General features: G+C 34.6%; 1 protein-coding gene across 4 annotated transcripts in view; it reads left to right on the top strand.

The window, feature by feature from the left end:
• Stim2 (stromal interaction molecule 2) overlaps positions 1–15,907 on the top strand; it is a 103,507-nt gene that overhangs the window by 45,571 nt on the left and 42,029 nt on the right. For all 4 annotated transcript variants that reach the window (XM_048363817.1, XM_048363815.1, XM_048363816.1 and 1 more), the window contains exon 3: positions 8,307–8,421. In XM_048363817.1, coding sequence (XP_048219774.1) covers positions 8,307–8,421 — 115 coding nt within the window. The remainder of the gene's footprint in view (positions 1–8,306; positions 8,422–15,907) is intronic.

Genomic DNA, 15,907 nt, shown 5'->3' with positions numbered 1-15,907 from the left:
GTAAGGAGAACTGGGATTCCAGCTGAACTCTCAGCTCTTGTTCGTGCTCTCACATGTTCCAATACAGTTCTGAATTATTATTTTTGTTGGTACAAGCTAGAAACTGAAAGAATGTGTTTCCATGCATTCTTCAACCTGAGTATTGATGTCAGCTCATTGTCTAGGACCTTCCACTCTGTGAGTATTGCTGTTAGTTCATACCTTGCTTGTTCCCATTGTATTGTGTGAATCTCAGGATATTGACTTATATCTTGAATGTTAGTGCCATGGTATAATTGTGCTACCACAAGCCCAAATCCACAGGATCAAGCAACGATGGATTATGAGTTGGGCCTTATTAAGTAGGTTTGGTTGATAGGTAGTACAAACATTCTTTCATGTGAAATCAGGAAAAGAAGTAAAGTAGAACAAGAATATAGAGTGTTAATTTATGCAGAGTGAAATCTTTTCTTTCTGGAGTGTTAGTTTGTTGAAGATAAAATTGAAAAGCACTTGGTTGGTGGTGTTCCTTCTTTTATCTGCTTTGATTTCTTAGTAATTCTTGATTTTCTTGCATCATCATTTATTTCATAACTTTTTTTTTGTCTTTTGGCTACTTTCATTTTCTAGAAGTTTTGTTCAGGCTCATGGATTTAATTATCATTTCTGTGTTTGTTAGTTCGGACTTATCTCCAGAATTCCATTCTCATGTTTGGTCTGCTAGAGTCTCCAACTTATTGTTCTAAATGCCAAAAAATTACATTGCTCCTTTTCTATAATAGTTTCTACTAAACTAGTTATAGCTACTGTAAAACAAAATTTAAAAACACAACACAAACCAAACCACTTTCTCTTCTCTGTGTGTGTTGTGTTTTTATTGTTGCTATCACTATTTTAGTTAGTACTTGGGCTCAGTGCATCAGTCTCAGCTTATCTGTCTCCTCCTGCCTCTGAGTTGTTGTTTTATTCTTACATGATTTCTAACTGGTCTTCCCATTGCTATTTACGTCCTCTTTTTAAATCCATTTTTACTATTATTGCTTGATTAAACACATTTTAGAATATGTTATTTTGCTATTCTGTTTCCTACTTAAAGGGATATATTGAGGAATTGGGGATTTAGTTCAAGGGATGAGCACTTAAGTACAAGGCTGAGTTTGTTTTTCAGCTCTGAAAAAAACAAGCCTATGGATCTCCATAGTCCAGTGGTCTCAAACTTTAGTATGTATTAGAGTTGTTAGAGGACTTGTTACAACACAGATGGCTTGGCCCACCCTCAGAATGTCTGATTCAGTAGATCTGGGAAGAAACCCAATAATTTGAAGTTCTCACAAGTTCCCTGATGATGTTGATACTACTGGTCCTGCCACACTCTGAGAACCACTGCTATAGTTACTATAATCTAGATTCATTAGTTGGGCATTCATGATCTTTATACTATAGTTACACTCTTTTACTATGCAGCTTCTTTATGTTCTCTTTACCTGTCAAGATGAACAGTTGAAGCTTTATGTATACATCCTATGTTCGTGCAGTGTTTTGCTTAGGATTCTTCTTTTTTTTTTTCAAATTTTTATTATCAAACTGATGTACAGAGAAGTTACAGTTTCATACGTTAGGCATTGGATACATTTCTTGTAATGCTTAGGATTCTTTTTGTCTTTTTTGCTTAATTTTGCTTGTCAAATTATAGCTATCTTGTAAGGCTAATTTTAGTTTAAATAGAACCTCCGTATAAAGCCTTCCCTGTTTCTCTGTATTACCTTTCACCGATGTTCTTCCAACTCAAAGTTATTCTTTGTTTTGTACTGTAATTATCTAGTGGTGTTTATTGGCTTGTACTTTAGCTTGATCATATTCCCACTTTCATGTTTTTCATTAAGTACTCTGTGGACTTCACATTGATTACGTAGCACATAGATGGTGAATACGGGCATTTCTTTCTGTAGGCCACAATGAGAAGCCTAAGAAGCCCACATTCCCTAAACATTGATAAGAGGATTTTCATAGTCAAAGAAATGGGTTATAGTTACTATAATGAGCCTCACTAATGGAAGTATTAAAAACTCCTTTTATTCTTTTGTTTTCCCTGTAAAACAGACGTTAAGGATATTTTAAAATTGCTTTAGGTGGCAAATTAGTGAAGTCTCTTAGTGATCGGCTTTCTTAAAATTCTGAGAGATGAGCAGTAAAATTAGATGTTGGTATCTTTTTAATGGGTAAATTTCTTCCTGTATGAAATGATGAATGATGAAGCTCTTGATGACCTATTCCTTTAAGGCATAATTTATTCAGTGTATTTTTTCCCCTCAAAGTTTGTAGTTTTAGGTATAAAATTTCAACTTAGGTCTTTATTTTTAAATCTGAAAGAATTTTAATATTGTATCTTGATCTCCCTCTCTCCCCCTCCCCCCTTCTTCCCTCTGTCTTTTGGTGACAGCCCTGGGGCTGGAACTCAGGCCTGGTGCTATCCCTGAGCTTTTTTGCTCAAGGCTAGCTCGCTGTCACTTGAGCCACAGCTCCACTTCCAGCTTTTTGGTGGTTAGTTGGAGATGAGTCTCATGGACTTTTCTGCCTAGGCTAGATTTAAAACATGATCCTCAGATCTTAACCTCCCAAATAGCTAGGATTACAGGGCATGAACCACTCCAGGTTCTTGACAAGCTCAGTATTTAGTTTGTTAAAAATATCTTCTAGGGCTGGGATATAGCCTGGTGGCAAGAGTGCCTGCCTCGGATACACGAGGCCCTAGGTTCGATTCCCCAGCACCACATATACAGAAAATGGCCAGAAGCGGCGCTGTGGCTCAAGTGGCAGAGCTCCCCTTGAGCGGGAAGAAGCCAGGGACAGTGCTCAGGCCCTGAGTCCAAGGCCCAGGACTGGCCAAAAAAAAAAAAATATATATATATATATATCTTCTAATACTTTCTTTTAAAAATTAATTCTTTCAGCCTCACCATTTTTAGGTTAGGTTTGATTAATTGACTGTTCTCTTGAGCTTTGACATGTATTTTCTTATATCTTAGCATGGCTAGTAACCTTTCACTATATAGCAGATATAGAATTTTCTTTTGGAGGGGACAGGATATTTTTGTTCTATAAATGTATTCTCAAGTTTTGTTCTAGAACTGGACTAAATTACTGGGAAACAGTGTAATTATTTGAGCTTGTATTTACCTATGTTTTAAGCAAGATTTGTTCATTTAATTCCCAGTAATGAGACAAAACCCTTCTCAGCATTATACCTGGTGATTCACAAATTATGAATTTACAGTCCCGATTGAAACAGGCACTAGTATTACTCTTACCCTGTGTGATCATTAGTGTGCTTTTCTCTAGTTTTTTGTTTTTCCATGTAGTTTTTAAAACTTTTTGGTTAGTCAGAGCTTCTTCACACGCACATGCTGGTCAGTAAGAGTTCAAGACAACCCTTTCTAGCTGTGCAGACTCTTATCTGTGCAGCTTACTTTTCACTAAAGCTTAGCTCTGTTGTCTGTAGAATCCATAGTCTGTCATACTCCCAAAACCATGTCTTCATCTCAGAAAAATTGCCTGGTACTGCTGAGTTCTTTCTTCCAGGACTCTGTCAGGGAAATTTGCTCTTGAACTAATTTGAACATTCTTTTTTTTTTTTTTTTTTTTTTTTTTTTTGGCCAGTCCTGGGCCTTGGACTCAGGGTCTGAGCACTGTCCCTGGCTTCTTCCCGCTCAAGGCTAGCACTCTGCCACTTGAGCCACAGCGCCCCTTCTGGCCGTTTTCTGTATATGTGGTGCTGGGGAATCGAACCTAGGACCTCGTGTATCTGAGGCAGGCACTCTTGCCACTAGGCTATATCCCCAGCCCCTGAACATTCTTAAAATCATAGTTTCTTGTCTTTCAGGGAATACTATTCTTCACTGCCTCACAGTCAGTTTTAAAAATGATTGTTTATATAATTTGTTTCATACCTTAAATATTTTTGAAGGGAATGGCAAATACGGTCTTTGTTATTTCATCTTTACTGGAAATGCAAATTCTTACTAACTGTAGAAAATAAAACACAGATCTTTTATTTATTAAATACTTAAACAGTCACATATTAATATTAATTCCAGTGACTCACCCTTTATATTACTGATGTTGTGCTGATTGGATGTAATATTAAACTTCTATGATTGCATGAGCATTATTCTGTTTAAGTTCTTAGATGGCACAGAGATAGAAATTTGGACACCTGTGAGTTCAGGAATTTGAGACAAAAGCCTTTTGCTAGATTTAGAAACAAGGCCAAAGCTAGATTTTGGTATATCTCTAGTTGTCTAGTTTTAGCTCCACCCCTATATGCAGGAGATATGTTCCAAGGCCCTTCGTAGATGCCTGAGGTTGAAAGCTTTCATCTTTTCACTTGAAATAAGTACTCTACATTTTCTTTTCTTTTTTAGGGTTAACTTTAAACTCAAGCACTATGATTCTGATATCTAGAAAGCTGATCTGAAAACTTGAAATGGCTACTCAGTAACTAGTGGAGACACTGAACAGTAAGGTGATTCACATGCAGGCAGGAAGGAATGGGATAGCTTGTGGAAAGGTTAGGTTCCAGCTTTACTGGTATTGACAGTAGTTTTGGGGTCTGTTGAACTCAGAACTCTCAGAATAGAATCCTAAGGTAAGTCATTTTGGGGGTTTAGTATAAATAAACTAGAGATTGTCTGTTGATTTTGGATGTTGGTAGCCCAGGGAAGGGTATTAAGACTGAGATGGTATGATAACAGTAAGGAGGGGGTTAACAGTAGTAGGAGGTAGGGTTTATGTTAAAGTATAAAAGCTGTAGACATTACTTTGATATTTCTATTAATATAGATTAAATATTTGAAATTAGCTGAATAACTTTTAAGTTTAATGCAGTTTACTTTTTTATTGTGAAATCTTTTTTTTGTGAAATCATCTTGAGTGGTAGCTTTCAATCAAGATTTGGTATTTCTGTTCTTTGTAGATTTAATTCTTAGTTCACTGATTAGTAGTTGTTATAATGCATTCAAACTGTCTTCACCTTTTCAAGAAATGGTATAGATTGTGCAAATAAAGGTAAAGATCTCACTTGTTGGTTTAAAATAATTCGTGTTTTATAAAATTTAAATAATTGGCACTATTGATTGTCTTTGACTTGTACCAGACATGGTTTTTTATTCTTCATGCAGAATGTGTAATTTAATCCTTATAACCTTTTGGAGGTTATTAGCCTTTTGTAGATGACACTGAACCATTGAGGTTAAGGTCATAACTGTTGAGGGATTTAGGTTATCTCAGTAGTCTGTTGGCCAAAGTTGTTCTCTAATCTACCATATTTTTCAGTTTAACAATTTTAGGATGGAGGGAGAAACATTAGTAATTTAGTAGTTACTATGGTATTTGATCTAAGAGCTTGGAAATCAATGTGTTAGCATAATGACAAATGTTAGAAATTAAAAACAAATTACTCCCAGTATTGAGTCTTCTTTTAATGTTGTGTATTTTTCCTGAAACATTATACTAAACTATTTGAGTAGTATTTCAAGACAGGAAGACCCTATAATTGTTTATTAGGAACCCATCTGCTTTAACTGACTTAAATATCAGACCTTGGACATGGTGTTATTTTGATGATAGGTGTCCTCTGGGAAAATCTCTGCTTACATTGTCAGTGAGGAGTCTTTGGTGTTTCTCTCCATCTTTGCTTTATGTTTGTTTCAGAATATCTGAAATGGAATTCTAACAGTATTGGGCAATATTACATTTTAAGTATCTGTTGGTTCCTAAAATATGTTAAATCTAACAACACAATCTGTGTGAACTTATTAATACTTTATTTATACTGTACTTATGCTTGCAAAATATTTTTCTATGCCTAGTATGTATGTATTTTAAATTTTATCTTTTTTATAACTATATGTGGTGCTTCCTTGAACAGAAAAGAATTAAGAGGTTCAAGAGAAGCTTGCAAATGTTGACAGTCTATTTTGGAGTCAGATTTCAAATATATGTCTGTCAGACTCTGGGATCTTGAGTGCTTTAACTGTGGTTATTAAGTCCTGTCTCCTGGGTTTTGAGGTCTCAAAATGTGAGCCTAAAAATAAAAGGGGTAACACAGTTTGTATTGATGAAAACATTGATAAAAGTTGTGCTGCTCAGGCTTTCTGAGAAGCTGAAACTGGAAAGTAATAAAGTACTGAGGCAGATCCCAAATGCTGCTCATTTCTGTCTCCCTGTTTGCCTTGGTTTCTTTCATTATTTTTTTTCTGTGCATATTTATTGGTGTTATTGGTTTCCTTTACTACCTGATCAATCTAGATTGCCCATAAAATGATACTTTGAACACCATTACATTTATCCCACTTTAAGAAATCTACGAGTAAGGGGTTCAGCCCTTTATGATATTAATTGCAGTTTTTTTTTGTTAGAATTTTTCGAAAGAATTCTGTTACTCTGGTATAGGCTTGGAATTGTTCTCTAGAGAGGTATCTTTCAGGGGCAGGTTGAGAGAAAAATGTGTGGACACATGAAGGGATCTGTATTGATGATGGTGGGTAGTTCCAGGGGAAAGTGATGGACTTAAAGTCCTCAAATAATAAATTCTGTAATGTATCAGATTTTGTTAAAGTGGTAGGTAAAGTAATTTAGCACAAATGTATGTGTTATAGGTACAAGAAACAAATCAGTTTATTATGTTAAAACTAAATTCCGAAGTTTAATATAAAGCAGCTTTTTAAAGCAAGTTCTTTCAATGGTACTAGAAGAGTTTATATAAAAGAATTATCTGGATGAATATTTTTGAGAAGAATATTCAATAGATATTTATTTCTTACTCTCTTCTCTATTTGTATTGTTATTGTAAATTTCCTGTAGTAGGTTTGCATATGATTGAATATGTTTACAGGTGAACTCTACATTATTTACTATACTATCACTTGAAGATTTTCTTAATAAAATTTCAGATTCTGTCTTTAGATTTCTAGATTTCAATATATAAAAAGCATTTGTCTTTTATTAATGCCTTTTTGGTTATTCTTAACTGTTTTTTCAATATGTATTGATATCTTGTCTTTTTAAAAAAATAAAATTAGCAGTTTTCTATAAAGCTTTTTTTTTTTGTAGGATGTTGAGAACAGAGTTTGTGGAAGCTAATGGGTTTTAGTGTTTAGATGGCTCAAACATTTTCCAACTTAGTTTCAATAAAAAAGTGTGATTTCAGTGTTTTTCTGTTTCATTATTCGGCCAGAATAATAAAGAGCTGTAAGATACAGCTGTGAGATACTTTTACTTTCTCGTAGTTTATGATTTATGTTAACCTGGGGTCAGGTTTTAAATCTGAAACATATTTCTGGGTGGTAATTCCAGGGAAAGTATAATTTAGTAGATTCACTTTTTACTCAGTTTTCTTAGAACTAGATAGTTCTGAATAAGTTTACCTATCTTTGCAAGCTTTTATTGTTTTAACTTGCCTTTCTTGGATGTCTTTTATTTTGTTAATTACATGTTTAGTAAACATACACAAATTCATCCTGATCTTTTAAAAACTAACAAATAGCTAGAATACCACATATTGTCTCCAGGAAGTTAGCTTCTTTCTGAACTGTGGTTCTGAAACCACAGGATTGAACTTTTCCTGTTCTTGGTGTTCATATGGTGAAGAATCCATTGTTTTAAATATGTATCACATAAATGAAACAGTTGCCATTTGTTCCAGTTGGACTGGACAGTTTCCAAGACAGACTTCCTGCCAGCCCTGTCAATCATGGTTTTCAGTCTAGATTTTCTCTGCAGCTCTTGGGCCTCTTCCAAGATTGAGGCAGTTTCTAAGCATCAGTAGCAGTGATCTTTCCAGGTATCTCTACTGGATTCTAAATGTGTCAAGTCCAGAAGAGCAGGAGGGAGGGATTGAGGGCAGGCCCCCTTCCATATACCTTCAGAAAGAAGTTAGAGTAAAAGAAGATGGCACTGTTGAGAGCAACAAAATACACAAATGCTGAAGTAAATCATTTACATTAGTGCTTTTCAAACACATTGATAATGCTGTTGCAGATTTTTAATTTCCCATCCATTAAGGAAAGAGGCCATAAAATGAGCACATTGATCACATGCTGGCATAAGTGCTCCGAAAGCATTTTCTGATTCCTTTAAAAGGTCCTTAGTGGCTATTCTCAGTCCTTTTTTTCCATAAAATATACCTAATAAACAAGGCACATAATACAACTAAAATACCAACAATCTACTAGTTATTGTATGAAACTAGTCACCTACCTCATGTCAAATGTTAGTTTTTAGTTTATTAAGACTAAAGGCATGTTTAACTTAGTGTTTTTCTTCTGTAGTTTATCAGAGAAGATATGAAGTATAAAGATGCTACTAATAAGCACAGCCATCTGCACAGAGAAGATAAGCATATAACTGTTGAGGATTTGTGGAAGCGATGGAAAACATCAGAAGGTAAGACTCATGGTAGTGATCTATATCCTTTATCTTTGTGATCTACGTCCCTCATTTGTGCTTCTGCCAGCGTAGCTATTGGCAGCCCACTCATTGTGAATGATTTTGCCAAAAATATATCAAGTTATATTTCTCTATGAATATTTCTATTTTAGTATTTTTCTGTTTTTATTTTTTGTTTAATTTGGCAAGTCAGGAACTTGGATTTGCTTGTCAGGCACTCTACTTCCGAGCTATGCCTCTATCTCCCATTTAAAATTTTGAATGGTAATTTTTATCTTTTTTATATTCATAAAGTATCATGCTGTTTTCCTATGGTTTCATACTTTATTCTGGAATAAATCATGCATATCTGAGAGTTTAAAGTTTTGAAGCACTGTCTCAATTATTAAATTGAGTTTTTTAAATAACGGGTTTATCAAGTAAACATTTGGGAACCAAAAGCTTTTTCTTTTTTGGCCAGTCCTGGGCCTTGGACTCAGGGCCTGAGCACTGTCCCTGGCTTCTTCCCGCTCAAGGCTAGCACTCTGCCACTTGAGCCACAGCGCCGCTTCTGGCCATTTTCTGTATATGTGGTGCTGGGGAATCGAACCTAGGGCCTCGTGTATCCGAGGCAGGCACTCTTGCCGCTAGGCTATATCCCCAGCCCTTTTTCTTTTTTTTTTTTTTTCAGTTGTGGTGAACAGTTTCTAAAGACTTTATAAGCAAGATTTTTGAAGCTTTTTCTTTTTCTTTTTTTTTTTTTTTGCCAGTTCTGGGGCTTGGACTCAGGGCCCTGAGCACTGTCCCTGGCTTCTTTTTGCTCAAGGCTAGCGCTCTGCCACTTGAGTCACAGCGCCACTTCTGGCCATTTTCTGTAGATGTAGTGCTGGGGAATCGAACCCAGGGCTTCAAGTATACGAGGCAAGCACTCTTGCCACTAGGCCATATCCCCAGCCCCTTGAAGCTTTTTCTTAAAAAAATAATTTATGAAATCTTATAATACAGTAGCTGCCCCTTGTCAGTACCTAGGCTGTGTTCTAAGACCCCCCCCAGTAGGTACCTTAAACTACAGATAGTACTGTACCTTGTATATTTTTTACCTTTTTTTTGTGCATAACATCTACTTGCAATGAAGTTTACTTTGTAAGTTAGTCCCAGTAAGAGAGTATAATAGTAATCAAATGGAACATTTATAGCAATGCTTTATAATAAAAGTTACATAAATGTATCTTCCTCACTTGTTAAAGAGTTAAGTACTGTATACAATGTGGATATACTGAACAAAAAGATAATTCATATCCTTGGTAGGACAAAGTAAGATTTTGTCACACTAATTGTAGTAAGTTGCTTATTTGTGGAATTTTCCATTAATAGTTTCTCATTGTAGTCCAGCTTTGGTAATGAAAGACACAAAAAGTTAGACTGTAGATGTGGGTGGAAGGGGCACAGAAGGTTCATGATAAAATTGGGTAATTTGTGTTTTACTTGTTTTCTAAGTTTCCAAGCTATCTTATGGATGGTAATTCTTTAGGGCAGGAAAAGTTTCTGATCTAAAGCCTCCACAATCTCTAATGCTTACAAGCTACTAAAGTTGAAAACTAAAGCAAAAATGTTCATTAAGTTTATTTTTATATTTTTGAATATCAGTGAACTAGAACATAATTTTTCTAATGTTCTTTTATGAAAGTTAAGCAATTACGTTGTGCTGAGTATTTCTCTGAAAGTTTTTTTGTTTTTTTTGCTAAAACTAGGAGGAACTAGGACAGATACCATGAGTGTAAATTAATCACAGTTTTGCTCTTATTGATAATGTTTCAGAAATGCAAAACTATAGAAAACTATCCTAGTCTTATTTTTCTTACTGTAGAAGTTTATAACTTGTTTACATGTTTGTGTTTGCTTTTCTAAAAAAAGGAATCTATTGAAATATACAGTGGAAAAGGAAAGATAAGAAAGATCACTGACCTAGTCATACGTTAGCAACGAAAGTTCCTTTATTTCCCCTTCCCACATCATTTAAAAATAATAGGAACTTGGAAATGAAAAGGAATAGAAATAAATTGGTATAAGTCCCATAGGGGAAACATGATAGCATAGTGACAAACTCAGTGACAGACTTTATTTCTATGAAATGTCTCCACAATTCCTAGACATTATTAAAAGAATTGAAACTTTACTGTAGATTCTGTTGCTGCTACTACTTTTTAGGATTTGAGTATGTTTATAATGAGTGGAGTCCACTTAATTATTTTTTAGTGAAGGAATAAAGATTTGGCAGCTTAACTCCCATTCTGTTGTCTGGTTCAGTCACCATCATCTCTGACTTGGATAGTTAGGCAGCTGCTTAATTGGTTTTCCTTTACATGGTAGGGAAAATTTAAGTGTATTCTTTTCCCTCTGAAGTTTCAGTCATTTTATTATATTAAATGAACTGATCATATAAGTATGCAGAGAAAGAGGGGGAGAAAACAGTGATTTATTCATATGTGTAAGCAGAAGTATGAGACTTTAAGAAGGTTGAATTTTGTTGTAAAGAGCTAAATAAATTGATAGATCTTTGGCTTCTACGGGAAAGAAAGAGGTGGCCCTAGATGTGGAAAGTCTGGTAGAGGAAGTAGTCAGAGCTAGGGTTATCTTGTTAGGCAAATGGAGTCTCCCAGGTAGCATGCTTTGTCCAGACCTAAGGTCAGATCCTTAATCTCTTCTTTCCTAAGAAAAATCCTGAAACAGGAAGATGTCATAGAAACGGCTCTGCTATTTACTAATCTAGATGGATGTAGACTTGTTTTTATAAAAAGACAAGATTCCACAGCCATTGCGGTGTCTGCAGAAGTCTGCAGTTTCTTGGAATATGCTGAAGAAATATATTTGAGCTGAGACTATTTCGTTCTTCCACATTACACTTCTGTTTCAGTCCATTCTTCACCCAGTGAAGCAATCTGTTTAAAGTATAAGTCCGTTCTACTAAATACCTGATAGTTGCTCAGAGAAAAACCTAAGGTCGTTACAAAGTCCTTTAAATCTCTCTACATGTCTGTCCCTCTTCTCTCATCTATATCATTTTCTCTTAGCCCCTGAATTCTCATCTCCCTCCTTCACTGCTCCATGTAAGCTAGACCCCTTGCTGTTCCACAAATGTAGCAATGCAAATGTCCCTTTGGCTAGCTCCCTCCTCTCCTTTAAAGTCTTTATGAAGGGCTGTTGTGTTCTGTGAGGCTTACTTTGGACCACACCCCATTTTACACTTGGAGTGGGCACTCCCAGTGTTTTTCCCCATATCATTGTTCACCTTGTGAGTATATGGAATTGACTTCTTCAACACTGTTGTGTCTGTTCTCAGAGAGCAGAAGCTCATTGTCCATTTTATTAATACCTCTCCAAATAAAGGACTTTTAAAGATCTTTTGTGATCAGAGTATTTGTTGGTTTGTTTTTATTTCTTAAGGCTTTTCCATGGTGAATGGCTTCTTAAGGATCTTTTACCTTGAACTTTCACTTTAATCTTTACGTGCTAAGATCTTTTACCATCGTCCATGCTGTTGGCTCACGTTATCTACTGTTGGTATCTCTGCAAGCTTCAGTTTCCCACAGAACTGACATAGGGGTCAAGGCTAGCACAGCTACATGAAAGGAAAGGGAAATACATGGAAGGTTCAAGCAAGATAAACCTCCCCGAGAAACTACATAGTGACTGTTTTCTCAAACTATCATAAAGGGTCCGGTTAGGTGGGGCTTGTTGCTGGAACAGTGGGAAGGCAGGGCATGCTGCTGTGTTGTTTTTTTTTTTTTTAAATGATTTCTCTTGGAAAACAAATGAGTCTTCTGAAAAAGTTCAAAAACTGCAAAAGAAGGGATTGGGGTGAACATCAGACACTAAGATGATATATATCATTTAGTTACATATGTCCAAAAATCTGTTGTATGTGCATTATACCATGCACTCATTCTTTGCTCATTACTATGTCTAGTAGCCAGAGCAATGCATTATTAACCTAGATATTGATAAATATTTGTTGAATGAATAAAAATTTTGAACATTGACTAGTGCATTATTTTGTTCTTGAAATAGCTTTAGTGTTTGCTATAATGTAATATGTGTTTTTCGGAAAAGAAAATATGGGCTTACAGGGAAAATGTCAGTGAAACAGACTACACAGAATCTATGGTGCTTTGTAAGTAGAGCACTAACAGTAGTATTAATAAAAATAGTAGTACATGTAAAAAAATTTAAATTTGTTAGAGTAATTACTATAGTCAATACAGGTATTTACAATGGAATTAGTAGGGCTTACACTAGAAGTCGTTAGTACAGATGATGATGGAAGTGGGAAAGGTACTGTATTAGGTAGGGTTGAAGGAGCTAGCTAAAAATGGAAGGAAGGGCAAAGTGCACCATGATGAGGACTGAGCAACAAGTAATACCAAACAGGAGGGTGTGACCAAATTGAGCTAAGAGGAAAAAATGTGTTGATGGTTAGAATATATTTCACATCTTTTTGCTGTTGATTGGAGATAAGCAATAATAACATGTTTGAAAAACATGTTTGAAAAAGTTGCAGATGAAATAATATGACTTATTATTGACATGACAGTTACCAGTGCACTTAAGATAATTTATGTTATACAAGAAATGCATCAGAATATTAAGTGCTGTGTCATTGCACTGGACTCTGGGAATTAAACTGAGTTAACATGGATTTGGGCTACAATGAACAAATTGCTGAGTAGAAAAGATAAAGTAAGTAATTGCAATATCAGGTGATATATACAGTAATACAAATAAACTTAGGGGGTTGAGGTCATTCACTGGAGGGAAAGATTAAATATCTGGTAAGACTTTGCACAGAATGTAGTCTGTGAAGGTTGATCAGGAGTTCTCAAAGGACGCATGAAGGTGGACCTTAAATTGTAGCCCCCACAGTTTCTTTAGTTATCTGACTTACTTGCTGAAAGTGGAAGTGGAGGTAACATGGAATAAACAACATGTGAACTTTGTAGCTGTGTAATATAAAATGCTTGCTCCTCTCTTTGTAAACGTTAGATCCTAAAAGTCACTTATAAAATATACTTCTTGTATCTTGTATGATATAAATAAGATCTGCTAAAGGTGCATCTCCCACTAGATCTAGAGTAATTTCTGAGATACTTGATAGCATTTAGTATATCTTAATTTTTCTTTGCAATAATGTTTTATAAACTAAACTAGTTATACTTAAAGTTTTGAAGTATTTTTGATGGTGTCTCATCTCTACATTTTTATTTGGAATGAACATATTAGGTTATATATTTACTAACACATCATGCAAAAGATAGTGATATGTACCAAGATCTTTTGGAATGTTGTCAAGTAGTAACAAGTAAAATCAAGTTATATAGAATTTGATTCTGACTATAAATAGAAAAATTTTAGTAATGATTTGAATGCATCTCTCTCTCTGTGGAATGTTTGATCATGCTGCACATGGTAGTAGTTAAATGCAAATGAAAGCCATTTTACAAACTAATGTTAGGTTCTGATAGATTTCAATAAACTAAATTGTGAGACGTATTGGATATAGTCGAATGGTAGTAAGATCTCTAATGTAGGAGAATGTTAATAAAACCTCTCAGTTATATACAAGATGTGGCAATTATAATAGATAAAAACTAAATGTACTATTTTAAAAATGAAAACACACTGGGATGGTTATAGAACCTGTGCTATCTATGAAGTAATGTTTCTGTTCTGTTCAGTGTGGGTCTTATTTTACCTAATGTCGTTTTGTAATTTTGCAACTTACAATTGATTGAATAGATGTTTGAAAATTTAGGGGAAGTTTTAATTTTTTCCTCTAAAAAATAAAAAATTTAAAGAGCTGAAATTAAGAGAGATGTAGGCATTTGATAGTAATCACTTTCAAGTATATGTAAAGCCTAGCCAGAAGAAAAAAATAAATTAATTTAAATAATAAAAAAATTAACTTCAAAAACAAAGTTAGCTTTTTGTTATTTCATGTGTAGAGATAAAAAGTTAAAAAGTAATATAAAAAGTTTGATTAGCTACTTACTAAGTGGCACTAGAGTTTAAGAGAATGAATAGATTTATTATCGGAAGGCTTCATTTAGCAGATGATTCCCTCAGTGAGATTTTAAAAGACATGGAATTTTCTTAGAAGTAAGAAAGGGGCATATATGTTCACATATTAATATGAATAAATGAAAAAGATTGAATACTTAAGTGTTTAATCTTTGAAATATAACTTAAAGACAAGAAATCTAATTTTTAGGGAATGTGAGATGTTACTGTTTGAACATTTATCTGAACATTTATGTTTTGTTACTATCATGTAGTGATTAGCATTTGTTTTAATTCTGTTATCTGTTAATGTGAAGGAAAGGAATGAAGCGAATGTAAAGCATATGTAAAGTGCTTAGCTCACAGCAAATGCTCAGACAATATGTTATTGCTGTTTCAGTAAGACAAATGTGACCAATGACAGGATTAGTGGACATTGGAGTGCCACATAAAATGCTACTTGTGTGTCAGGGTTTTATTAATCTATAATAGTTCCCTGGAAAAACTTTCAGGAAGTTTGGTTTGTGTCTGATTTGGGTAGCAAAGGAGGATATTATTGTAGAAAGTATCATCAATCCTTGTTGTTTTTGTAGGAAATTTTAGAATATTTAGCATTTTTCTTATTACGGCAACAAATCTTAGGAGTTAGGGCAAGTTATTGTAAAGATAAAAGATTTGTTTTGGTATAGGTAAGAAGATTAGCATTAAGCTTACCATGATGTGTACTTGAGTGGGAAGAATGAAACATTCATTTGGAAAAATGTTTCAAAGGAGGATAAATTAGTTTTGCTTCTTTGTATCGAATAAATTCCAATTTTGCCCCCCTCCCCCATTTGATCTCGGAACCACTGGGGCTGAGTATATTTATCTAACTGGTTCTAACAGTAAACATTGTTATAAATTGTTTATTATGAGCAAGGTAATGTCCTAGATATTGAACACAAACAGATAAAGAATTTGTCTTTTGTCCTTTACTTGATTCATATAATAAAGGAATCTGTAAGGATCTGTAAATGAGATTGTACAAAAGGTGCGATAATAAGAGAAGCACATGCATCTGTCTATCGAGGTTAAGTAAGGTGAGTAGAATTGCATTATGGGACATTAACCTTTCTTCTCTTGTCACCCTTTTACTGGGAACATTCTGCTAGATTAATAGCCTGAAGATATTTTTAAATTAAAATAGCACGTTAAAAAATCTTCAAGCGCTAATACATTACAAAGTGTGCTGTTTTTAGTAAATTAGATTTTAATACTTTTCATATTCCATACAGTTCTTTCAGGTAGAACTCTTGTTGGCAATATTATTTTATTGGTTTCACAGAAAGCAGTGAAAAACAAGGGAAGGCTTCTTCTTGAGATAGAGTCAAGTTTCAGGATGACAAATGTCAGTGTTTGTACTACTAACAAAACGTCTTTTGTAGTTTGTCTCTTCTGTGTAAAGAAGAGG

Source organism: Perognathus longimembris, chromosome 16 (assembly GCF_023159225.1).
Source record: "Perognathus longimembris pacificus isolate PPM17 chromosome 16, ASM2315922v1, whole genome shotgun sequence".
NCBI classification, from domain to species: domain Eukaryota; kingdom Metazoa; phylum Chordata; class Mammalia; order Rodentia; family Heteromyidae; genus Perognathus; species Perognathus longimembris.
The sequence above is the reverse complement of the archived record's forward strand: the minus strand, read 5'-3'. Positions and strand labels throughout refer to the sequence as shown.